General features: G+C 47.6%; 2 protein-coding genes across 3 annotated transcripts in view; one reads left to right on the top strand and one right to left on the bottom strand.

The window, feature by feature from the left end:
- Positions 1-2121: 2121 nt before the first annotated feature.
- On the top strand, positions 2122-14715 carry Faxdc2 (fatty acid hydroxylase domain containing 2). Its single transcript, XM_042697613.1, has 8 exons — positions 2122-2245; positions 2631-2734; positions 6848-6969; positions 8020-8225; positions 10957-11062; positions 12621-12787; positions 14340-14496; positions 14648-14715. The coding sequence occupies exons 1-7, from the start codon at positions 2175-2177 to the stop codon at positions 14491-14493; spliced, it is 930 nt and encodes a 309-aa protein (XP_042553547.1). The 5' UTR covers positions 2122-2174; the 3' UTR covers positions 14494-14496; positions 14648-14715.
- A 4191-nt stretch (positions 14716-18906) lies between these two features.
- The window catches only part of Larp1 (La ribonucleoprotein 1, translational regulator), a 104123-nt gene continuing 97055 nt past the window's right edge, over positions 18907-25974 (bottom strand). For both annotated transcript variants that reach the window (XM_042697612.1, XM_042697611.1), the window contains exons 17-19: positions 25167-25276; positions 24847-24974; positions 18907-22619 (exon numbers count right to left, since the gene is read on the bottom strand). In XM_042697612.1, coding sequence (XP_042553546.1) covers positions 22404-22619; positions 24847-24974; positions 25167-25276 — 454 coding nt within the window. In that variant the 3' untranslated portion in view covers positions 18907-22403. The remainder of the gene's footprint in view (positions 22620-24846; positions 24975-25166; positions 25277-25974) is intronic.

The raw sequence follows: 25974 nt of genomic DNA, 5'->3' as shown, positions 1-25974 counted from the left end.
AGTCTTTGATCAAAAGTGGATGGGATGGGCTGGGAAGGTGGCTCAGTGGTAGAGTGCTTGCCTTACATGCATGAGGCCCTGGGTTCGATTCCTCAGCACCACATAAGCCAAAAAGGCCACAAGTGGCTCTGTGGCTCAAATGGTAGAGTGCTAGCCTTGAACTGAAGAGCTGAGGGATAGCACCCAGGCCCAGAGTTCAAGCCCCACGACCGACACACACACACACACACACACACACAAAAGTGGGTGGGGGCCAGGCACCAGTGTCTCACTCTAATTACTAAAATAAGCCAGACCTGGAGCTGTGGCTCAAGTGTTAGAATGTCCTGGGACAGTACCCTGGCCCTGAGTTCAAGCTCCAGGTGAAGTAAGGAGGTCAGGTCTGGCTGGTGCCATATTGGCCACATGGTGGATTGTAGGGTCTGGCATCTTGTCTTCATGCTGGGGGAAGAAAACCCCTGCCCATCATCTGCTTCACAGGTAATGATCATGCCTGGATCCCTGGAGACAGGGGCAGGCACTTGGCTGATGGTTTACTGAATCTGTGTCCAGTGCCTGGGACTGGGAATTTCCTGAGGATCTGCCCTCTGCACTGGCACTTTGTGTCTCTGTGATTGCATCTCCTGGCTTGTCTCCAGTCATCATGGTGTCCCAATTCAGGTCTCCATTGGAGCTTAGTTGGCTTGTTGGTATTGTTTTTGTTTCTTTCCCCGTTAGCCATGTTTCCTAGCTGTGTTATGTGCATTTGCGTGCTCAGGTCTTTGTAACAACTGGCTTTGTGCAGCCTGTTAACTGTATAATAATAAACACTGCAATATGCTATATTTCAAAATGAGGCTTCTGGGATGATTCATCTTACAATGTGTGGCACCCCCACCTGACCTCCTTACTTCATAGGATCATGTGTGTGCGCACAGTGTCAAAGCTTATGTTCAATGCACTTCTTTCTTCAAGTGCGTGGAAGTCAAAATAAGCTTGGTTTCCTGAGGCAGATTTTATTTTTTATTTTTTTGGGCCGTTATGGGGCTTGAACTCAGAGCCTGGGTGCTGTCTGAAAGGAATCCTTTACATCCATCCCAGGAGATCATGCAGAGGCAGACAGGCACAGGAGAAAGATTATTACAAGGTTTATTGGAGGGGCCATATCTCCTGGGAATGGGAGCACATGGCATCAGTCCCTATTCAGGTAGCAGGAGGATCTGGGTGGGTGCTCAGGCAGGTCTGAGTGGGGAGAGGGAGTGACCAGCTGTATGGCCCAGAGCTGGGAGAAGAAGCTCAGGTCTGGGTGGAGCTAAGAACTAAAAGTGGCATAATGCTGACACTCTCACTGAGCTCTTTTTGCTTAAGGCTACCACTCTGCCATGTGGAACCGCACTTCTGGTTGTCTGGTGGTTAGCTGGAGATCAGAATTTCAAGAACTTTCCTGCCCTGAAACAGTGATCCTCAGATCTCAGCTTCCTGAGTAGCTAGGTTTACAGATGTGAGCCACCAGCACTTGGCTCTTACTCAGACTTTGTAGATTCTGTTACAAAACGTCTCCACTTTGTTTACCCATCCCAATTAGCCTCAGAGCTTTAAAACCAAGAAGTCGTTGCCAGGTATCAGTTGGCTCATGCCTATATTCCTAGCTACTCAGGAGGCTGAAAATTGAGAATCATAGTGGGAAGTTAGGCTGGGCAAGAAAGGTCAGGAGACTCTAACTCAGACAGAAGAGCCACCAAAAAGGCCAGAAGTAGAGTTGTGGCTCAAATGGTAGAATACATAGCCTTGAGTAAAAAAGTTCAGGGACAGTAGGAAGGCTCTGAATTCAAGCCTCAGGACAAGAGCCAAAAACAAACTGTGAAGACAAAGTGCCTTGACTTTGACCATGATGACAAAATATCTCTATTTGCCAAGATGACTTGTTACATAATTATACAGGTGCTAGGGCCCTCACGTATGTTTTGCATGATAACATTGCCTAACAGTTTTTTTCTGGTGTCAGGTTCATTGCCTTTCTGAATCCTCAAACCTGAAAGACTAGTTTTGATAAGCATATTCAGGTACAGACCTGAACCATGGGTGAGCACATCTTCCCACAGATAGAAAAAGGACAACACCAGATCCCACATTACCCAGAACAGCAGGGGACAGGAGGGAGCCTTGCAGAGTCTCACAATTGCTTGTGAGGTTCCATGAAGAGAACTGCTTTTATCCTGGGCTCTGGGCTCCTCTTGTTTGTGGCCTTCTGGAATTCGGTCCCATGGTAAGTTTGCTCTCCCCACCTCAAAGCTAGGACCTGGGAGCCATAGGGTGAGACCACAGGGCCATCAATCCATGCTCACCTGGAATGTTGAATGGTTTTTATTTCCTATTTCTTTTTGTGGGGAGTGGGTAATGGGTGCTGGTCCTAGAGCTTGAACTCTGGGCCTGGGTGCTGTCCCTGCACTCTTCAGCTCAAGGTGAGCGCTCTACCACTTTAGCCACAGCACCATTTCTGGTTTTCTGGTGGTTTATTGGAGGTAAGAGTCTCATGGACTTTCCTGCCCCTGCTAGCTTTGAAGTATGACCCTGGGATCTTAGCCACCTGAGTAGCTAGGATGACAAGTGTGAGCCACTGGCACGTAGCTTGAATGTTGTTTTCTTTCAAGGCATCTTCAGAGATTTTGGGGTGCTTCTGGCTACTTTTGGCAAGCCCAATGGGAGAGAATACTGTCCACATTTGGAGACAAAGAGCTGATCCTCTTCTTTACAGGTGAGATTTCCTGTATGGAGTATTAAGGTACCTAATTCTAGCTTTATTCTGTTTGTGCTGTAATGGGACTTGAACTTAGAACCTTGCACTCTCACTGTTCACTCCCAGCTGAAGTTCTACTTCTTTTTTTTTTTTTTTTTTGTCGGTCGTGGGGCTTGAACTCTGGGCCTGGGCGCTGTCCCTTAGCTCTTCAGCTCAAGGCAAGCGCGCTACCACTTGAGCTACAGCGCCACTTCCGGTTTTCTGGTGGTTTATTAGAGATAGGAGTCTCACGGTCTCTCCTGCCCGGGCTGGCTTTGAACCGCGATCCTCAGATCTCAGCCTCCTGAGTAGCTAGGATTACAGGCGTGAGCCACCAGCGCCCGGCTGAAGTTCTACTTCTTGAACCACACTTCCAGATTAGGTTTTATGCTAGCTATTTTTTTTTGGGGGGGTGGGGCCCGATCATGGGGCCTGAACTCTGGGCCTGGGCGCTGTCCCTCAGCATCTCAGCTCAAGGCTAATGCTCTACCACTTGAGCCACAGTGCCACTTTCAGCTTTTTTTCTTTTTGCTTATGTGGTGCTGAGGAATCAAACCCAGGGCCTCAGGCATGCAAGGCAAGCACTCTACCACTGAGCCACCTTCCCAGCCCTTTTACTAGTTATTTTATTTATTTTTTGGGGGGTCTGATTGAGGGGCCTGAACTCTGGACCTGGGTGCTGTTCCTCAGCTCTTCAGCTCAAGGCTAGCACTCTCCCACTTGAGCCACAGCGCCAATTCTGGCTTTTTCTGCTTATGTGGTGCTGAGGAATCAAACCCAGGGCCTCATGCATGCAAGGCAAGTGCTCTACCACTGAGCCACCCTCCCAGCCCCCCTTATGCTAGTTATTAGAGCTAGAGTTTCTTTACTTTTCTGCTTCGGCTGGCTTTGAATCATGATCCTCAGATCTCAGCTTTCTGAGTAGTAGCTACGATGATAGGTATGGGCCATCAGCTTCCAGCTCTAGTTTCATTCTTTTTATTGTTGTTGGTGGTGGTCTTGGGGCTTGAACTCTGGGCCTGGGTGCTGTCCTTTAGCTCTTCAGCTCAAGGCTAGTGTTCTACCACTTGGGCCACAATGCTACTTCGCATTTTCTGGTGTTTTGTTTGTTTGTTTTAATTGGAGATAAGAGTCTCATGGACTTTCCTACCCAGTCTGGCTTTGAACCATGATCCTCAGATCTCAGTGTCCTTAGTAAGTAGGATTATAGGTGTGAGACACTGATGCTCAGCTAGTTTCATTTTTCTATTCTTCTTCTTGTTTAGTGGGTTGTGGAGTTTAAATTCAAGGCCTGGGAATTGTCCTTCAGCTTTGGTGCTCAAGACTAGCACTCTACCACTCTAAGTACAGCTCCATTTCTAGTTTTTTGGTGCTTAATTGGACTGTCACAGACTTTCCTTCCCAGGCTGGCTTTGAACCTTGATCACTGAGAGGTAGAACTACAGGCATGAGCCACTGGTACCTGGCTCTCAGTTTTGTTTAGTTTTTCTTTTGTCAGTCGTGGGCTTGAACTCAGGCCTGGGTGCTGTCCCTGAGCTCTTTAGCTCAATGCCAGCACTCTGTCACTTTGAGCCACAGCTCCACGTCCAGTTTTTGAGTGATTAATTGGAGATAAGAGTGTCCTGGAGATTTTTCTGTCTGAGCTGGCTTTGAATCAAAATCCTCAGATCTCAGGGCTGGGAAGGTGGCTCAGTGGTAGAGCGCTTGCCTTGCATGCACGAGGCCCTGGGTTCGATTCCTCAGTACCACATAAGCAAAAAGGAAAAAAAAACAGAAGTGGCGCTGTGGCTCAAGTGGTAGAGCGCTAGCCTTGAGCTGAAGAGCTGAGGGACAGCACCCAGGCCCAGAGTTCAGGCCCCACAACCGGACCCCCTCCCCCCCCCCAAAAAAAAAATCCTCAGATCTTAGCCTCCTAAGTAACTAGGATTACAGGCATGAGTCACTGGCACGCGGCTCTCATTTTCTTTTTTTTACCTCCAGCTATTATCAAATTGCCCTCTAGAATTTTTTTTTTTTTTTGGCCTGGACACTGTCCCTGAGCTTCTTTTGCTCAAGGCTAGCATTTTCCACTTGAGCCACAGCACCAATTCTAGCCTTTTCTACTTATGTGGTGCTGAAGAATGGAACCCAGGGCTTTGTGCATGTTAGGCAAGCACTCATTCCCAGCCCGCCCTCTAGATTGTTTGCAAATTGAATTTCCCCACAGTGTCACAAGTCTTTCATATCTCCTGTACCAGCAGGCTCTGTGGTGACAGGGCAGGAAAATAGGTAACAAATGGTTTCAGAGGTTGAGTTTAAGTTTGTCCTGCCCTTCAATATTTTGAACCTTGAGAAGAAGCAAAATATGGACCAAGTTAACAATTTAGGTGTTAGATAACACCATAGTGTTGAATAACTAGCTGCTAACTGGAGGGGACTAATTATTGTTCACTAACAGTAAGAAATCAGGGAGAGTTAGAATGAATTTATAGAAGAATGGGAAGTAGAACAAAAGGATAAATCTAAATGTTAAGTCATGTGTTTGTGTGTATGTGTGTGCCAGTACTGGGCCTTGAACTTGGGCTAGATGTTGTCTTAGAGCTCAAGGCCAGCACTCTATCACGGTGAGCCACAGTACCACTTCTGGTTTTGTAGTGATTAATTGGAAATAAGAATCTCATGGATTTTCCTGCCCAGGCTGACTTCTATGTGTCATTCTCAGATCTCAGCTTCCTGAGTAGCTAGCTCAGTTTACTGAGCCATTAGTGCTCAGATTTTTTTCTCTTTCATTTCTTTTCTTTTTTCTCTTTTCCTTTCTTCCTTCCTTCCTTCCTTCCTTCCTTCCTTCCTTCCTTTCTTCCTTTTTTTGTTGGTTGTGGGGCTTGAACACAGGGCCTGGGTGCTGTCCCTGAGCTTTTCTGCTCAAGGCTAGCACTCTGCCAGTGGAGACACAGTGCCACTTCCAGCTTTTTCTGTTTATATGAAACTGAGGAATTGAACCCAGGGTTTCATGCATGCTAGGCAAGCACTCTACCAATGAGCCAATTCTCAGCCCTCAACACTCTTTTATATATCTATTTGTCCATAACACCCTTGAAGATTGCTGTCCCAATTTTATGACTAAGAATATAATAAAGAGGCTAGGTGCTGGTGGCTCATGCCTGTAATCCTAGCTACTCAGGAGGCTCAGATCTGAGGATTGCGGTTCAAAGCCAGCCTGGGCAGGAAAGTCCGTGAGACGCTTATCTCCAATAAACCACTCAGAAAACCTGAAGTGGCGAAGTGGCTCAAGTGGTAGAGTGCTAGCCTTGAGCTGAAAAGCTGAAGGACAGTGTTTAGGCACAGATTTCAAGCCCCATGACCGATAAAAAAAAAAGAAAACAAGTAAGAGTTGGGCATGGTGCCACATACCTATAATCCCAGCACTTTGGGTGGCTGAGGCAGGAAGATCATGAATTCCAGACCAACCTGAGCAAAAAAAAAAAAAAAATACAGACACTATTTAAGTGAAATGTCTATGTGCCAACAGCTAGAATGTTACTCAAGACTAAAGGCAGGACTGGGAATGTGGCTTAGTGGTAAAGTGCTTGCCTAGCATGCATGAAGCTTTGGGTTCAATTCCTCAATACCACATACACAGAAAAAGCTAGAAATGACGCTGTGGCTAAAGTAGTAGAGTGCTAACCTTGAACAAAAAGCCCAGGCCCTGATTCAAGCTCAGGATTGGAAATATATATATATATATAGAGTAAGGCTGGGCACTGGTGGTTCACACTTGTAATCCTAGCTACTCAGGTGGCTGGGATCTGACAATCACAATTTGAAGCCAGCCTGGGCAGTAAAGTCCATGGGAATTATCTTCAATAGCCACCAAAAAGCCAAAAGTGGACCTGTGGCCCAAGTGGTAGAGTGCTAGCCTTGAGCAAAAAGCCCAGGTTCTGCATTCAAGCCCCAGGACTGGCACCCAATAATAACAACAAAAAGGTTAAAGGTAAGACCTTGGCTTTAAGCATTAATACCTCCCTGGACAAGGGATAATCTTGTAAAGTATGTTTAATACATGAGCTGTGAAAACCTGGAGCTGCTTGATTCTTCCCTTCTCTCCATCCTCAGGGTCCGGCCTCATACCCGCACTGATCTTCTGGGCCTTCAGTGGGATCCTATTGGTGGTGGACACAACTGGAAAACTGAATTTCATCTCCCGCTACCGGATTCAAGTTGGCAAGAATGAACCTGTAAGTGTCACTATGGTTCCTGTAGGTCAGAGCCCAGAAAGTAGAAGCTAAGAATCATTGCCTCTGGCTCAGGGACCACAGTCAATTGGAGCCAAATAGCTTTCTCCAAGGCTCCTTCAATTTAGAAGATTAGAGAGAGGAAGCTAGGAATCCTAGCTACTTAGGAGGCTGATATGTGAAGATCAAGGGTCGAAGCCAGCCCAAGTGCACACACCACTCAGCTACAGGCCAGTCTAAAGCAATGTCCTGGTCCCCCAACTCCCATCCTAGGTTCTGTGCCATCCAGAGCTGCTACACAAAATGGTGTGGTCATATTAGAAATGCTGGGCACTGGCAACTCAGACCTGTAATCTTAGCTACTCAGGAGGCTGAGATCTGAGGATCGTAGTTCTTGCCTAGGCAGGAAAGTCCATGGGACTCTTATCTCCAATTGGCCACCAAAAAGAGCCACAAGTAGAACTGTGGCTCACGTGGTAGAGTGCTAGTCTCGAGCAAAACAAAGCTCAAGGACAGCACCCAAGCCCTGAGATCAAGTCCTAGGATCAGAACAAAAGAATGGGAGGATATAGGTGCTATGTGTAGAACCAAGAGGAAGGCAGGCTCAGACAGAGAATGAAGGCTGCTAGGGGCAGTTTCCAAGAGCAGGAACATTACAAAGGTGCCAATGGCCATAACTGTACCCAGAGCTGGGTGGCAGTCAGCAGCTGCAAGCTATGCCAAGTCATCTCTCCCAGAATCCATCCTTGAATAGATCTTCTTTTCCAGAAAGAAAAGATCTACTCTTTTTTTTTTTTTTTTTGTATGTGCCAGTCTTGGGGCTTGAACTCAGGGCCTGAGCATTGTCCCGGAGCTTCTTTTTGTTCAAGGCTAGCACTTCTACTGCTTGAGCCACAGCTCCACTTTTGGTAGTTAATTGGAGATAAGGGTATTACAGACTTTCCTGCCTGGGCTGGCTTTGAACTGTGACTCTCAGATCTCAGCCTCCTGAATAGCTACTGGTGCCTGACAAAGATCGACTTCTCACACATCTTCTTTTCTTCCCTCTGGCAGGTGGACCCTGTGAAACTACGTCAGTCTATCTACACAATTCTTTTCAATCAATATGTGATCACTTGCCCTATGCTGGTCGCCCTCTATCTCTTGCTCAAATTGTGGGCAGACCCCTGCCACCGAGAGCTACCCACTTTCTACCGGTTCCTCCAGGAACTGGCAGTCTTCATCATAATAGAGGAAGTTCTGTTCTATTACTCACACCGGTAAGCACAGCTGGTACCTTGCCCTGCTCACCTTGCCCGACTGCTCACCAATCCACAGGAAATCTGTGGCCTCTGAACTGTAATTCAACATCTTCTAGCCTCAAGTCTTCCACTAAATGGTTTATGGGAAGACAATTATATATCTAATAACTGACAACCTGAGACAATTAACCAATGTCCAGAAAAGAAAACAGCTTCGCTAGGTGCCTTGGGGTTCATGCCTGTTATCCTAACTACTCAGGTGGCTCAGATCTGAGGATCCTGCTTTGAAGCAAGCCCAGGCAAAAAAGTCTATGAGACTCTTATCTCTAATTAGCCACCAGAAAACTCTAAGTGGTAGAGTGCTAGCCTTAAGCAGAAAAGCTCAAGGACAAAGCCAAGTGCTGGTGGCTCATGCCTGTAATCCTAGCTTCTGAGGAGGCTAAGATTTGAGGATCACAGTTCAAAACCAGCACAGGCAGGAAAGTCTGTGAAACTCTTATCTCCAATAATAAAAAAAAAACAACCCACCATAAAATGGGAAGTGGTGCTGTAGCTCAAGTGGTAGAGCTCTCCTTGAGCTGAAGAGCTGAGGGGCAGCGCCCAGGCTCAGAGTTCAAGCCCCACAACTGACAAAAAGAAAAAGAAAAAGAAAAGCTCAAAGACAGTGCCAAGACCCTGAGATCAAGCCCCATAACTGACCAAATAACAACAACAACAAACCAAAACAAAAAAGTAATTTCTCCATTTGTGTGGGAGGAGGGGAAGTCTCTCATTTATTTCCTTATTCTGCACATGACTCCTATTTCACAGCTGCTATATAGTATTTTATTTAATTTTAATTTTTTGAGGGTCCGGTCGTGGGGTCTGAACCTGGGCCTGGGCGCTGTCCCTCAGCTCTTCAGCTCAAGGCTAGTGCTCTACCACTTGAGCCACAGCGCCACTTCTGGCTTTTTTCTTTTTGCTTATGTGGTGCTGAGGAATCGAACCCAGGGCCTCAGGCAAGCAAGGCAAGCGCTCTACCACTGAGCCACCTTCCCAGCCCTTCTATATAGTATTTTAGAGACGTAAAGTTATTTACCTCAAGGTACATAGCCTAAGGGTGGGGTCCAAATGGGAGAGCTAGAGTGAACACCAAACAAATGGGTTTTAAATGTTCCACAAAAGCCAGGTATAGTGGCTGAATGCTTGTAATCTTAGCTACTCAGAAAGCTGAGCTCTGGGGCTGGGAAGGTGGCTCAGTGGTAGAGTGCTTGCCTTGCATGCATGAAGCCCTGGGTTCGATTCCTCAGCACCACATAAGCAGAAAAGGCCGGAAGTGGCGCTATGGCTCAAGTGGTAGAGTGCTAGCCTTGAGCTGAAGAGCTCAGGGACAGTGCCCAGGCCCAGAGTTCTGGCCCCATGACTGGCAAAAAAAAAAAAAAAGAAAGCTGAGCTCTGAGGATCATGGTTCAAAGCCAACCCCAGGCAGAAAAGTCATGAGACTTTTATCTCCAATTAGCCAGCAAAATTTGGAAATGGAGCTATAACTATAGCTATAGCTCAAATGGTAGAGCTAGAAAAAGCCAAGTGACAGCAGGAGGCCCTGAGCGCAAGCCCCAGGGCTGGCACACACACACATTCCACACATGTAATTTGTTTATTTGTTTTTTATTCTTGTGTGCCAGTCCTGGGGCTTGCACTCAGGGCCTCATGCTCTCACTTGGCTTTTTCAGTCAAGGCTGGTGCTCTACCATTTGAGCCATACCCCTACTTCAGACTTTTTTTTTGCTGGTTAAAGAGTCTCATGGACTTTTTCTGCCTGTGATAGCTTTGAATATTGCTCTTCATAACTCATCCTCCTGAGAAGTTAGGATTACAGGTGTGAGCCACCAGCATCTAGATACCTTTTATTTTTTTGGGGGGGGGTAAAAATACTGTACAGAGGGGTTATAGTTACACAAGCAAGGTAATGAGTATATTTCTTTTGTTGTTGTTGTTGGTCCTGGGGCTTGAACTCAGGGCTTGGGCGCTATCCCTTAGCTTTTCAGCTCAAGGTGAGTGCTCTACCGCTTGAGCTACAGCACCACTTCTGGTTTTCTAATGCTTTATTGGAGATGAGTCTCATGGACTTTCCTGGCTGGCTTTGAACTGTGATCCTCAGATCTCAGACTCCTGAGTGGCTAGGATTACAGGCATGAGCCACTGGTGCCCAGCTATGAGTACATTTCTTATCAAGCATTGTTGCCTCCTCCTTTGTTTCCCCCCTACCATCCCTTCCCTCCCACCTCCACAACTACCCCCAGACCCTCCCCCCCCGCAATTTGTAAAGTTTGTTTTCAACATCGTGTCTTGTACATCTCATTGTTACAATGGGTCAACCTGTATCCCAATTTAAGCATTTTGTTTTTTCCCTTCCCCTCCCCGAATTAGAGAAGTGTATATATAAGATGCAGGGCACCAACAGGGGTTATACTGTGGGTGAGGAACATACAAAGAAACAAAAAAATCATATTGTACACTATAAATACGTTAGAAACAACAGCAAGAAAGAAAAAAAAAGTATTTGTGTCCCGTTCTTGGGGTTCGTTTCGTTTAGCATCATCTTATCTGGTCATATGTACATAGCTTTTGACCTTTTCTCCTTGTCCTACACGTGTACTAGTTATTGTAAATAAGAGAACCCATGGGTAGAGAGCTTTGATTTTTGAATCAGGGAGGCTGAAAGAGTAATCTGCAGATTATTAACTAGATTTCACCCCCCACTCCACAGGCTCTTTCACCACCCAACATTCTACAAGAAAATTCACAAGAAACACCATGAGTGGACAGCCCCCATTGGCATGATCTCTTTGTATGCCCACCCCATAGAACATGTGGTGAGTAGAGGTGGAAAGTCTTTCTAGAGCTGGGCGCTGGTGGCTCACGCCTGTAATCCTAGCTACTCAGGAGGCTGAGATCTGAGGATCACAGTTCAAAGCCAGCCTGGGCAGGAAAGACTGTGAGACTCTGATCTCCAATAAACCACCAGAAAACTGGAAGTGGCACTGTAGCTCAAGTGGTAGAGCACTCGCCTTGAGCTGAAGAGCTGAGGGACAGCGCCCAGACCCTGAGTTCAAGCTCCACAACTGACCAAAAAAAAAAAAAAAGTCTTTCTAGAAAGTCTGATGGTCCCAACCACCTTCCCTAAGATCTACAGATAATCACACCATGTGGACCCCTTTTCTTTCCCTTTAACTAGCTCCTAGGCCAGGCTAGGCTAGGTACCTTAACACCAATGAGGTCACTTACCTTTTCCAATAAATTTTTAGGCTTTTTGTTTTGGGTGCCAGTATTGGGGCTGGAACTCAGGGTCTAGGTGCTATCCCTGAGCTTTATTTTGGCTCAAGGCTGGTGCTCTACCCCTTTGAACTTCAGCCAACCCCAAGCACTAATGTCTTTGAGACTCTTTTCTTAGGGGAAGAGGGTGGTGGGCAATCCTGGGGCTTGAATTCAGTGTCTGGGCACTGCTGTCCCCAAGCTTTCTTGCTCAAGGCTAGTGCTTGAGCTACAGCTCCCTTTCCAACTTGATTTTGAGTAATTTATTGGAGAAATGAGTCTCAGACTTTTCTACCTGGACTGGCTTTGAACTTCAATCTTTAGACCTCAGCCTTGAGTAGTGAGGATTGCAGGCATAAGCTACCAGCACCTGGCTTGTCATGAGACTCATCTCCAATCTCCTAGTTAAAGTTGAAATGAAGTGTTAGAGCTGGAAAAAGCCAAGAGAGGGTGCTCTACTTCTGGCTTTTTATTGGTTAAATTGAAGAGTCTCATGAACTTTCCTGGCCAGGCTGGCTTTGAAACGTGATTCTCACTCACATCTCAGCCTCCTGGGTAGCTAGGATTATAACTGTGAGTAATTGGCACCAGGCCATCTGCTTGACTTTCTTTTTCCTCCAAGGTTGGTGCTCTACTGGTTAATTGGAGCTAATAGTCATGGACTATTCTGCCCTAGCTGAATTTGAACCCTGCCCAACCTCCCGAGTAGCTAGGATTACAAGTGCTAACCATCAGTGCCCAGCCAACTTGATATAATGACAAAGTGGAGGCATTAATAACTCATCCCAAGTTAGATCGAGGTCCTAAAACTCTTTCAAGCTTCTCCTTATTTGAGTCTCCCTTTCAGAGCTAAGTCTCCTCCAGCTCCCTCAGCTGTGCCTGGAATAATTATTTTTTATTTTATTTATTTTTTGGTCAGTCATGGGGCCTGAACTCTGGGCCTGAGCGCTGTCCCTCAGCTCTTCAGTTCAAGGCTAACGCTCTACCACTTGAGCCACAGCGCCACTTCCGGCTTTTTGCTTATGTGGTGCTGAGGAATCGAACCCAGGGCCTCAGGCATGCAAGGCAAGTGCTCTACCACGGAGCCACCTTCCCAGCCCCTCATTATTCTTCTTGCAGGTTTCCAATATGCTGCCTGCCATAATGGGTCCCTTAGTCATGGGCTCCCACCTGTCCTCCATCACTGTGTGGTTTTCCTTGGCCGTAATCCACACTATCATCTCCCATTGTGGCTACCACCTGCCCTTCCTGCCTTCCCCTGAATTCCACGACTACCACCATCTCAAGTAAGCCCTGCCCCCACCCAAATATATGTGTGTGTGTGTGTGTGTGTGTGTGTGTGTGTGTGTGTGTGTGTGTGCGCGCGCGCGCCAGTACTGGGGCTTGAATTCAGGGGCTTCGTGTTTTCCTATGGCTTTTTCACTCAAGGCTGAGCCTCTAGCACTTGTGATATACCTCTATTTCCAACTTTTTGGGGGGCTAATTAATTGTAAAAATGTATATCTCAGATCTGTCTGCCCAGGCAGGCTTCAAACCATGATCCTCAGATCTTAGCCCATGAGCCATCAACACCCAGCTAAAGCTGATTTTTCAAGTGTGGTCTATGAACTTCCTAGCTAAGCCTCTGCAGAGCCTTATCCAAAATGCAGGCTTTTGAATTGAAGTAGCTGTGAGAGCAAAGCCTGGAAATCTGTATTTCCATGTGAGCCAAGGTGTTTGATACAAGTGGGGGTCCTTGAACCATCTCTAAGCAAGCCTAGTTCTGTTAGAGGTTCTCAAACTTACAAGCATCAGAATCACAATTGATTCTACCAGTCTGGAGTGGCTCCAGTGTTAAGAATTCTCCAAGTAAGCCAGGCACTGGTGGCTCATGCCTGTAATCCTAGCTACTAAGGAGGCTGAGATCTGAGGATCACGGTTCAAAGCCAGCCCAGGCAGGAAACTCCGTGAGACTCTTATTTCCAATAAACCACCAGAAAACCAGAAGTGGCGCTGTGGCTCAAGTGGTAGAGTGCTAGCCTTGAGCTGAAGAGCTGAGGGACAACACACAGGCCCAGAGTTCAAGCCCCATGACCAACAAAAAAAAAAAAAGAATTCTCCAGGTAGCTGTGTGTGCTTGTAATCCTAGCTACTCAGAAGGCTGAGATCTAAGGATCGCAGTTTGAATCCAGTCTGGGCAGGAAAGTCTGTGAGACTCTTATGTCCAATTAAATCACAGAAAAAGCCAGAAGTGGAAGTGTGGTTCAAGTGGTAGAGTGCTAGCCTTGAGCAAAAGGAGATCAGGGAGAGCTTCCAGGCCCAGAGTTCAAGACTCAGGACTGGCATAATAATAATGATGCTAATGATCATAATAATAAATAATTCCCCAGGTTATGTGATGAATGTAGGCAGAATAGTGGTGACTTTTTTTGAGAGCCTTTCCTGGGACCTGAACTCATTGCCTGGGTACTGTCCCTGAGCTCCTTCTGCTCAAGGCTAGTGCTTTACTACTTGAGCCACAGGTCCACTTTTGACCTTTTCTTTCCGGTCCTGTTTGTTTTTCCCAGTTCTGGGCCTTGAACTCTGGGCCAGGGTGCTATCCCTAAGCATCTTTTGTTCAAGGCTAGTGCTCTACCATTGAGCTACAGTATCACTTCTGGCTTTTTCTGTGACTAACTGGAGAGGAGTTTCATAGAATTTCCCACCTGAAATGGCTTTGAACTATGATCCTCAGATCTCAGCCTCCTGAGTCACTAGGATCACAAACATGAGCTACCAGGCTAGTGATGACATTTCTGATGAAATGGAGCTCCACTATGTCCAGCCTTAGGAGTGAATCATCTTTCTTGTCTCCTCTAGGTTCAATCAGTGCTACGGAGTGTTGGGGGTGCTAGATCACTTGCATGGGACGGACAAAAAGTTTAAGCAGACCAAGGCCTATGAAAGACATGTTCTCCTGCTGGGCTTCACACCCCTGTCTGAGAGCATTCCCGACTCACCAAAAAAAGATTGAGGGGGAGGGGGGGAAGGATGGGAAGGGATGGGAAGGGGAAACAAAGGAGGAGGCGACAATGCTTGATAAGAAATGTCCTCATTACCTTTCCATGTAATTGTAACCCCTCTGTACGGTATTTTCACAATAAAAAAAAAAAAAAAAAGATTGAGAGTCCTAGTGCGCTCCTGCCTATCCACTCTACAGCAGGATTCTGGGACAGCCTGAGGTCTTAGAATTGCAATTAAAGACTTGATTTCTTCACACTAATGACGACACTGCTGGAGACAGAAGAAAGGTTGGGCCGGGCGCTGGTGGCTCACGCCTGTAATCCTAGCTACTCAGGAGGCTGAGATCTGAGGATCGTGGTTCAAAGCCAGCCCGGGCAGGAGAGACCGTGAGACTCCTATCTCCAATAAACCACCAGAAAACCGGAAGTGGCGCTGTAGCTCAAGTGGTAGAGCACTCGCTTTGAGCTGAAGAGCTGAGGGACAGCGCCCAGGCCCAGAGTTCAAGCCCCACGAACGACCAAAAAAAAAAGAAGAAAGGTTGGCTTCCAGTGAGTGAAAAGGTAGGGCCAAGGTCAGGGGCAGAGCCCTCTTTTCAAATGACGGTCCTTGTCCCTATTGCATCAGAAATTGACTCAGGGGAAAACAAACAAACAAACAAAATAGCTCCCCAGGCTGGAAACCATCCAGAGGGAAATAGAAATCATTTTGTTAGGCCCCGGTGAGTCCTTCTGGTCTCCTGTGGAAGGGCACTAGGGCTCCACCTCCAGATGAACCTTGGTGGTGGGGAAGTGGGGCTCTGCTAGGGCCAGAACACCGTTGGCAAACACATTCAAAGGCCATTACATTTTGTTTTGTTTTTTCTCCAGTCCTGGGGCTTAAACTCTGGGCCTGGGCACTGTCTCTGAGCTTCTTTTGCTTCAGGCTAGCACTCTACCACTTGAGCCACAGCACTTTAGGCTTTTTTCTGTGTATATGTGGTACTGAGAAATCAAACCCAGGGCTTCATGCATGCTAGGCAAGCACTCTACCACTAAGCCACATTCCCAGCCCACGATTACAATTCTGCCTTGCTGCACACAAATGTCCTTTCTTTTTATCTTTTCTGTCAGTCGTGGGGCTTAAACTCAGGGCCTGGGCACTGTCCCTGAGCTAAGGTTAGTATTCTATCGCTTTGAGCCACAGCTCTACTTCAGGTTTTCTGGTAGTTAATTGGAGATGAATCTCAGACTTCCCTGCTCAGGCTAGCTTCAAATCATGATCTTCATATCTCAGCCTCCTGAGTAACTAGGATTACCAAGTATGACCCACCAGTACCTGACTTGAAGCACTTGACTCGTGGAGCTTGAACTCTGGGCCTGGGCGCCGTTGTCCCTCAGCTCTTCAGCTCAAGGCGAGCACTCTGCCACTTGAGCCACAGCACCACTTCCAGTTTTCTGAATGGTTTATTGGAGATAAGAGTCTCACTGACTCCTGCCCAGACTGGCCATGATCCTCAGATCTCAGCCTCCTGAGTAGCTAGGATTGTGGGCATGAGCCACTGGCGCCTGGCCCGAGGCAAAAATTTTAAAAAGGACATTCTTTCTATGGGCAATAAGACCCCAGAGGACTTAGCATTCTTCCTGGCTTCTGCCAGCTCTGCTTGCTTACCTCTGGCCCTGCTGGATGCAGATCCCTGTCTAGGATAACCTGTGCCCTCAGCTGGAAGTGCACTGAAGCACTCATAGCTGTGGATGTGTATAACCATTACCTGTTCCTACAAATAAACATCTGGAAAATTGCGTATCTTCAGTGTACTTAAGGGGTGGGGATGCACACACATGAGAAACAAACACTTTTCCCTTTTAGTCTATAGATTTCAAGGAAAACAGACTTATTTTTATTTTTTTGGTGCTGGTACTGGGGCTTGAACTCAGAGCCAAGGTACAATCACTTGCATTTCTGCTCAAGGCTGGTACTCTACCACCTGAGCCACAGCTCCACTGTCAGCTTTTGCTGGTTAATTGAAGATGAGTCTCAAGGACTTTCCTGTCCAGGCTGGCTTTGAACCATGATCCACACATCTGTCTCCTCCATAACCAGGACCACAGTACCCAGTGCTGTTCTCCTTGGGATTGAACTTGGGGCCTAGGGCCAGTACCTGAGCTTTTTTGTTCAAGATTAGCACTCTACCACTTTGAGCCATAGCACCACTTCCGGTTTTTTGGTGGTTAATTAAGTCTCAAGACTTTCCTGCCCAGGCTGGCTTTGAACCATGATCCTCAGATCTCAGCCTCCGAAATAGTATTATAGGAGTGAGCCCTTGGTGCCTTGCTTGTTTTCGTTTTTTTTCTTTTTTGGGGGGTTCGGTCGTGGGGCCTGAACTCTGGGCCTGGGTGCTGTCCCACAGCTCTTCAGCGCTCTACCACCTGAGCCACAGTGCCACTTCTGGCTTTTTTCTTATGTGGTGCTGAGGAATCGAACCCAGGGCCTCATGCATCCAAGGCAAGCGCTCTACCACTAAGTCAACTTCCCAGCCCCTTGTTCTCGTTTCTTTAGGCAGGCAATGACCTGTGCCTGCCCACAGCAGAGGGAGCTTGGCCTATCCTTTTCTGCAAATAGAATGACCCTGAATCTGGTAAATAAGGCTGAAGTGTCCCTGCAACTTTGTACATTCTAAGATATAGGTATTTGGTTGTGGGGCTTGTACCCTGGGCCTGGGTGCTGTACCTCAGCCCTCTACCACTTGAGCCACAGCACCACTTCCGGTTTTCTGGTGGTTAATTGAAGTCTCACTTTCCTGCCTGGGCTGGCTTTGAACCGTGATCTTCAGATCTCAAGCCTCCTGAGTAGGGTTATAGGCGTGAACCACAGGTGCCCAGCTCATTCTAATATATTCTAACCTTCATGATTGTGTCCTTGGGAGCTAAGAAGTGTTCAATGGTCTCTTTTCTAACCATTCCTGACAGGAACTTGTAGAAGTGTAGTTGAAGTCTTCTTCACTTTCCAAAGCACTCAGAAGTCCTGGATACGATCTAAAATTTTTCCTTTGACCCATGGAGACCATTGGTGGTACCAAAGTACCTGCCCACCTGAAGGACAGGAAACCATTTGATAGGAGGTGCCAAAGTACTGCCCACCTGAAGGACAGGAAACCATTTGATAGGAGGTGCCAAAGTACCTGCCCACCTGAAGGACAGGAAACCATTTGATAGGAAGTGCCATGATGGGAAGCCAAACAGTTGTGAAGCTGGGCAGAGACCACACCTCATCGTTAGTGTGGAGTGTGGCTTCCTGCATCTCCTGTAAGGGTGCAGAGGCTGGCCTGGACTTCAGGTCAGACTACCTAATAGCTACTTCCTCCTTACTCCTTCCAGAAAGCCTGTTGAGGCAATGCTGACCCTCCACAAAAACCACAGTATTTTCCTTCTTGGCTATTTACAATGCTATGTTGCAGCTGGTGGAAAAGCTAGCGCAAGAAGTGGGTAGAAAAGCTGAAATTTCACCTGTTGGACAGGTAGCTCTTTGTGGTGTCGGCTATGGCTCTCAAGTCCCACCAAGACAGAATGAAAGGGTGGGGGTGAGGAGTCGACCAAGTGTGGAGTGCTTGCTCAAGCTGGGTGCTGGAGCCTGTAATCCTAGCTGAGATCTGAGGATCGTGGTTCAAAGCCAGCCTGAGCAGGGAAGTCTGTGAGACTCTTTATTTCCAATTAACCACCAAAAGACTGGAAGTGGAGCTCTAACAAGGAAACGGAGGCATGGCTCAAGCGGTAGAGTGCCAACCACCTGTAAGTGAAAGCTGGGTGCTGGTGGCTCCCAATTATAATCCTAACTACTCAGGAGGCTGACAACTTGACTGTGGTTCCAAGCCAGCCCAGACAGGATAGTCTGGAGGTTCTTTAATTATCCACCAGAAAACAGGAAGTGTTGCTGTGGCTCAGCGGTAGATGTTAGCCTTGAGCAAAAAAGCTCAGGGATGGCACCCAGCCCAAATTTCAAGCCTCACATCTGACATAAAAAAAAAGGGGTGGGGGGGGGGGGGAAGGGCACCTGGGAATGTGGCTTAGCGGTAAAGTGCTTGCCTAGCATGCATGAAGACCTGGGTTTGATCCCTCAGCACCACATACACAGAAAAAAACGCAGGTGGCGCTGTGGCTCAGGTGGTAGAGTGCTAGACTTGAGCAAAAGAAGCTCAAGAACAGTGCCCAGGCCCAGAGTTCAAGCCCTAGGACTTGGAGGGAGGGGAAGGGAGAGGGAGGCCAAATGACAATGGGAGGTACTGAGTTCAAGCCCCAGGAAAGGTACAAAAAAACGAAACCCAAGTGCATACACTAGCTGCTTTAAGAAGCACCTACCCCAGGCAGCTCTCTCCTAGCATCAGGGATCCCCAAAGTGCTCCTCTCTTTCAGCCAATTGCAGTGCGCCGGATGGGAGACCAAACAGTAGGTTTGCCTTTTCAAGTTTTTATTTTTATACATTTTTTTTGTATTAAAAAGAAAAGCATAATTACCACAAATTACAAAGGACTAAAGCAGGACTAGAATAATGAATGAAATCACTTCAGCCTGGGAAGCAGATACTCTCAATAATATTAATGTTATAATACAAGCTCATTCAAGTATTTTACATTTTTTTTTTGTCCTTTTAAATGTGATATCCTAAAGCACATGGTAGATAATGTACTATGAGCGTAAGGGGGAACCTTTCTCTGCAAAGCCAGATGAGTTTTCCTCTCCAGTGAGAAATGGGCTGAAAGTTCTTATCTTCTCCACCATCAACATGGCCAAAGGAGGAGAGGATGGGGGTCTGAGGGAGAAATCAGGGACCCTTCCACACAAGTACTTTGGGGTTCCTATTCAAGAGTCCCAGATGATCCAGACTAACTCTACCCAGACTTTTGGCAACCTCTCACCCTCCTTCCCCACTTCCAGGGCCTTTCTGAGCAGCTTGCTTTCTTTTTTTTGTAAATCAGTCATCAGAAAAGGGGGGAAAAAAGAGCTACAATGGAACAAAACGAAAAACGTTGAACAACTTCGACATGGGGCTCAGCACCTCCACCAGAGCCCTAGGGGCCTGGGCTGGAGCAGGGTGGGACACAGCCTTCTCTTCTCGTAGTGCATTTGCTCCCAGGTTCAGGAGGGCATTCCAGATATCTGCCCTTTGCCAGGGCAGAGGCACATGGACCTTCTGTTGGCTGTCCAAAGGTCGTTCTGTAAGGACCAACTCTGGAAAAGTAGGGGATGAATAGAGGGGGTCTGGGCAGGGTGTTGCCTTGGGTCTCAGTTCTTCGATCCCTGTGGGAAGATGGTGAATGGGAAGTGGCCGGCCTCAAGGCCCTGCCACTCCGGGCATGCTTGTCACAGATACATCGGTCCTAAATTCAAGTGTCTTCAGAAAGTGAAGATGTAAACTACTCTTTGCAACATTAACTCCTAACATGTTACAAAAAAAAAAAAAAAAAATGGGGGGGGGGAGGGGGAAGAAAAAAGAAAAAAAAAAAAGGAAAAAGAAAAGCTCCCCACCCCCTCTCCTCAGCCTATGTTGAGATGAAATCCCACCTGCCCACAGCTACGGTCCTCCTCCGCCAGGGGCATCTGAAAGGCTCAGGGAGAGGATGGCAGGCTGGGCATGGGGGAAGAGCCTTCCCCCTCACCTTGACCCTTGACCCAGATCCACACAAAGGCCGAACCTGAGGTTTCAGTGGTGCTGGATACAGACTGGGGCTGATTGGCCAAAGGAAAGAAAGGGAAAACCAAAGGGAGGAAACTGGGGTTCAGGAGTCCAGTGTCTGGTACGGCATGGGGCAGGCACCAGACCAGTCAGGGAAAGGCCTCAGGTCCCAGCAGAGCCTGACTGCACGCACTCCCATACTGAACATGGGAAGGGCACAGGTTAAGCAATGAAGGACTCCCTAGCAGAGGGGAAGCCCTTGGCAGCCTGGGACACTGTAACCTTTCTCCTAACTCCCAACCTGTGGGCCAACAGAGGAACCTGGTGACGAGGTGGGCCACAGAGGTTCCAGGTAACCAAGCAACAAGAACACCGACGTTTCACTGGTGCCCAGGTCCCACGCAGGTGGAGCACCAAAGTCAGGCCCATAACTTGACACAACCACCCCAGCGGTGTGGGTCAGTCCTTGATCACCCTTCCTGGCTTCGGATGACAAGTGGACTCCAGCCATTCCATTGTCATTTGCAGCCTGGCAGAGGCAGTCAGTGACTGGAGAAGAGAAGGCAGGTATACTCTATGTCCACATATACCTTCCTGCCATGGGGCTTCGCCAATGGGCAGGGTCTCCCCAGCTCCTCCTCGGCCTTTCTTCCCAGGCCGTGGTCTCACTCCCACATGGGCTTTTAGAGGGTGGGCAGAGATGGCTCGCAGAGGGAGGCAGGGCAAGATGCAACATGGGAAGACCCCACGAGGCCCTTGGAGGAGAATGGCACCTCTCTCTCTCCACTTTGAATGAGACAAGGCTTCCTTGAGGTCTCCGATCTTCTTGGGGGCAATGCTGAGAAACAGATCCAAGCCATGGCTGCAGGGTTCACCTGCCCCCTTCGGGCTGGGGGGGGGGAAAGGGGGTTACGCTCAAGTGTGTTCCAGATCCAGGCCAACTCTTTCTTTCCGACAGTTTGAAGTGAACTTGGCCTTGGGGGGGGGGGGGGGTTTCCCCAGGGTAAGATGAAGAGGGTCACGGCAGGACAGGCCTGGCGCGAGGCGACAGCAAGCAGCGCGAGGACTCGACAGTGGCAGCAGTGTACAGACAGGGGACGTCAGCTTCAAACGATGCAACGGCGGGGGGATGGGGGGAGGGGGAGATGGCTCGGCTACGAACCACCCCAACTCTCTTGCCTCCGGGTGGGAGGCGCTGTACATGCAACTCAGTCCAGAGAAAGATTCTAGCCAGTCCAAGCCCAGGCACATCCAGAGAAGGTGGGAGCTCTTCGGGGTCGACTCCACCGAGGAAAGCAGGCATTTGGGTTTTATTTCAGATTCCCGCTCCACAATAAGGCAACGTTTAAAAAAATATTATTTCCAAGAACGAAAACAAAACAAAACAAATTCCAAGGAGAGGGGGCAAGACATCACTTTCTATGGATTAGGTGGGGGCTGTTTTCTGACTTTTTTGTGTTTTTTTTTTCTTTTCTTTTTTTTTTTTTAAATGGTCGATTTTTTTTTTCCCCATTTTTCTCAAAAATGGAAAAGGTCAGAGAAAAATAAAATAAATCATCTTTCAATAGTCTTTTCTGGTATGAGCAGCGTCTCTCTGGGCTGGGGAGTAAAGGGAGCAGGGGGAGGGGGGGAGGCTGAGACCTTCCCAGCCCCCACTTTTAGATCCTTTGGTTTCCTTCTTCCCCAGAAGGTGGCAGAAGGGCGTAGAGTGGGGACAAGAGGGAGAGAACAGGATGATGGCAAGCCCCTGATGATCGTGGGGCCGGTGCTTCTGGGGCGCAGGGGCACTTCAGAGCCTTCCGTGGGACAGTACTGGGTGACGAGGCCCCATGGGCCTTCTGGTGGGCTGCATAGTTGGCTTGAGGGGGAGCAAGAGGAAGCTGTGAGTGGGGACCAGGGTTGCGGCCTCTCAGCCATGGGCAGGGCTGAAAAGTGATTTTGGTAATCCAGACAAACTATCAATAATTTAAAACTTGATATATATATATATATGTATATATATATAAAAAATCTCCCCCCTTTCCCTCCCCCCTTAGAAGAAGCTCAGATGGAAAGGTCATGGAGAGAGGAGGGAATGAAGGGGTGTGTGGAGGCTCCTGCCCAGGGGTACCTCTAAGAGCCAGAATGGTGGATACACCGCTACTCAGCATAAAGGCCCATCCAAATAACTCCAGGCCTGTCCCTTCTCTGTCCCCTCTCCTGGGACTGGGCACCCCCACGGACCTTCGCCCACCCCACCCCGTCTCCCCCCAAAACCCCAGGGCTAGGGGCTTTTCACTTTCCCAAAGTCTGAGTGTCCGAGTGCTGGCTTGTCCATTTGGCATCTTCCCGGACAGGCTGGCCAGTAGGTGGTAGAAGGGGTTGGCTGATCATAGATGCAGGCCTGCTGGAAGACTGCGAGGGGCACCGCTTCCTGCTCTCACCGCCGCCGCCGCCGCCACCTGCTACCACGGGGTGTCGCTTGTGGTTGCCCTCTTCACCCATAGGAGGCTGCAAGAGAGGAGGGAGTCGCACGTGACCAAAGCCCCCTCCAGGGCTGTCTACAGACCTAGTTTCTACCTCTCAAGGTAGATCAATAGTTTTGACCTTAAAAACCAATTTCCAACTACTAAGCATCTTTTTCTATGCCAACATTATACTATTTTACGTGTATTCTCTCACAGCCGTCATACCACCCCTTTGATGTGGATATAATTATGCGATTTCACAGGCGAGGAAACAGACAGAAGTAATTGGCAAAGATAAAATTTAGATCCACCTACCTCTAAAGACCAGGCTTTTATCCATTCACATTTCAACTCTCCTTTTGAGAATACATCTTTTGGTTAGGAAATGTGTGAAACCTCGCATGCAGTATGCCGAGGTCTCAGCTCAGAAGGGCCAGATTTTTTTTTTTTTCTTCTTTTCTTTCCCCAGTCATGGGGCTTGAACTCAGGGACTGGGTGCTGTCCCTGAACTTTTGCTCAAGGCTAGTGCTCTACCACTTTGAGCCACAGCTCCACTTCCGGCTTTCTGGTGGTTAATTGGAGATGAGTCTCATGGACTTTCCTGCCTGGGCTGGCTTTGAACTATGATCCTTAGACCTAAATAGCTGGGAGTATAGGTGTTCTAAGCCACCAGCACCCAACACCAGATGTTCTTGGGGAATCACTGGTCGTCTCCCCCCCCCCCCTCCCCCATACACACACTAAAACAGGCCACTAAACAGGCCACTGAACCAAGAACCTGACCATGATCCAGTCTGGCTCCACAATCACCAGAGGTGCTGAGTATCTCGATTCCTTTTCTGGGTACCATAGCTGAGCCCTTGTTCTTTGCCTTTGTACACCCTCTCTCCCCAAAACAGATTCATCTCTACAAGGGGAAATCTGAGAAGTGTTTCCCTTATCTCTTCAGTTTTATCTATCTGGACTACCTAAAGGTCAACAAGGTTAATATAAAGTGCCTAGCACAGTGTCTGGGACATAGTAAATGCTCAATGGTGTTTACTTACAAAGTTGGAAGAGAAGGGATAAGATCCTTAGCAGTAGATCCTACTACATTACAGACTCACTGGTTAAACTATCACCTTTTTTCTGAGGTGCTGGGGGATTAAACCCAAAACCTCACACATGTTAATAAGCACACTGCCATTATAAACCCAAGGAAATAGTCTCTCACTCATCTCTGAAGTCCCTGAAGCACCTGGTGCAGATCAGTGTTTATGCTTCCTTGATATCTAGTAGCAATAATTCAGACTCACCACTGGATGTCACTGTTGGAGCACTGTTCAAAAGAACGGGACACTAGTTTACAAGCTTCTAGTTAGCTGGAATGGACCTTTTCCAGAACAAATACATTCATCATAATAATAATCCTAATATAAATTCATAGTTGTGCACCTGGACATGGCAGTAAGGACTGGGAATGTAAGGAAAAGAGCCTTTGATGACTTAACTGTCTACAATGAGAAGGGACACTGGGGCAGCCACACAACTCTTAATTTAGACTCACTGCCCATCTTCGCCTTCCACTTTTCAGACGAGGACCCTAAGAAAACCCAAAGTGGAAGACCCGGGAGAGGGTTCCTGAGCCAATGGCATAGCTAGGACTAGAACTTAAGCATCCTGATTCCTGGAATAGACTTTGTTTTGGAGGGGTACAGGGAAATGAATTTGGGCCTTTGAAATTGGAGACAGTCTTTTGGACTTTTTTTTTCTGCCTGTCCTGGTACTTGAACTCAGAGCCTAAGTGCTTTTTTGCTCAAGTGCTATACCACTCAAGTTACAGCTCCATTTCTAGCTTTTTGGTGGCTAATAGTCTGACGGAATTTCCTCCCTGGCCTGGCTCTGATTTTGGACTACAATCCTCAGATCACAGCTTCACAAGCAGCTAGGATTATAGGCATGAACTGCCAGTGCCTGTTGTCTCTTGGACTCTTGAGTAGCTAGAATTGCAGGTGTGAGTTATTGGCTAAGTATAGAACATTTTTTTCTTTACAGGATCACTGAGAGTGAAAAGAGAGATTTTCTTTTTTTCTTGCCAGTCTTGGGGCTTGAACTCAGGGCTTGGGCACTGTCCCTGAGCTTCTTTGCTCAGGGCTACCCTTTGAACCACAGTGCCACTTTCAGCCTTTTCTGCTTATGTGGTACTGAGGAATCAAACACGGCTTCATGCATGCTAGGCAAGCACTCTACCACTAAGCCACGTTCCCAGCCCATGAGAGACTTTCACTTACATCCACTCGGAAGTCTTCTAGCCGTCTGAATTTGCCGAGGTATTCTTGCAGTTTGGGGTCAATGTCCAAATTTTTGGCTTTGGAATATTTTAGGAAAGCCCAGAACTTCTCCAGTCCATAGAGCTGGCCTATGATAAAAAAAAAAAAAAAAAAAGAAAGAAGATAAGCAGACAAAAGTTAGGCTCCTGAGATGAGGATAAGTAGGCTCAGAGGAGAGGGAGGTATAGGGTGACACACAGAAAGACACAGGTGACAGGTGGATCAAGTAGCTAGAAGGTCCGGATAATCAGGGCTTACACAGCTCCAACTCTGACACTTACCAGCTTCATAGTCCTTCACGGTTTCCTCCTGAAAGTCCTTGAATATGTCCAACCGAAACTTTTTTTCTAGGCCATAACTGTAGTATCGAAAAAGGCACTCCAAACCATATCTGTGGAGGACACAAGGTCAGTGAACTCAGGCAGTTTCTGCATCTATAAAATGGCAATGTGCCTGCATGGGAAAGAGCTAGGAAACTCGTTATTCCTTTGTTGAAAAAATTTGGCCAGGCACCGCTGGCTCACGCCTGTAATCCTAGCTACTCAGGAGGCTGAGATCTGAGGATGTGGTTCAAAGCTAGCCCAAACAGGAAAGTCTATGTTACTCCTATATCCAATAAACTATTCAGAAAAAGCCAGAAGTGGTGCTGTGGCTCAACTGGTAGAGGCTCAAAGAGGCTCAAAGGTGAGTTCAAGCCCCAGGACTGGCAAAAAAGAAAAAAAAAAAAGGCAAATACACTTTTAAGAAAGCTAACAATTTGAATGCTAGAGCCAGCAATAATGGTGGGATGACATTATCAAGATGTAACCTAGGGCTTGGGAATGTGGCTTAGTGGTAGAGTGTTTGTTTGCCTAGCATGCCTTTATGTGGTACTGATTCCTCAGTATCACATAAACAGAAAAAGCCAGAAGTGGTGCCGTGGCTCAAGTGATAGAGTGCTAACCTTGAGCAAAAGAAGCTCAGGGACAGTACCCAGGCCTTGAGTTCAAGTCCCAGCACTGGCAAAAAACAAAACAAAGCAAAAACCAAAACCCAGAGTTCATGGCTTGGGGCTGGGAAGGTGGTTCAGTGGTAGAGCACTTGCTTGCC

The sequence above is a fragment of the Dipodomys spectabilis genome, unplaced genomic scaffold (genome assembly GCF_019054845.1).
Source record: "Dipodomys spectabilis isolate Male_0828 unplaced genomic scaffold, ASM1905484v1 ptg000227l, whole genome shotgun sequence".
NCBI classification, from domain to species: Eukaryota; Metazoa; Chordata; class Mammalia; order Rodentia; family Heteromyidae; genus Dipodomys; species Dipodomys spectabilis.
This window is presented reverse-complemented; position numbering and strand designations above follow the sequence as displayed.

Excerpts from the sequence above, each read along its gene's own strand:
- Faxdc2 (XM_042697613.1), top strand. The coding sequence starts at position 2,175 with ATGAAGAGAACTGCTTTTATCCTGGGCTCTGGGCTCCTCTTGTTTGTG. Across the intron at positions 2,735-6,847 it reads GCTGATCCTCTTCTTTACAG|GGTCCGGCCTCATACCCGCA; the intron begins GTGAGATTTCCT and ends CTCCATCCTCAG. Across the intron at positions 11,063-12,620 it reads CCCACCCCATAGAACATGTG|GTTTCCAATATGCTGCCTGC; the intron begins GTGAGTAGAGGT and ends TTCTTCTTGCAG.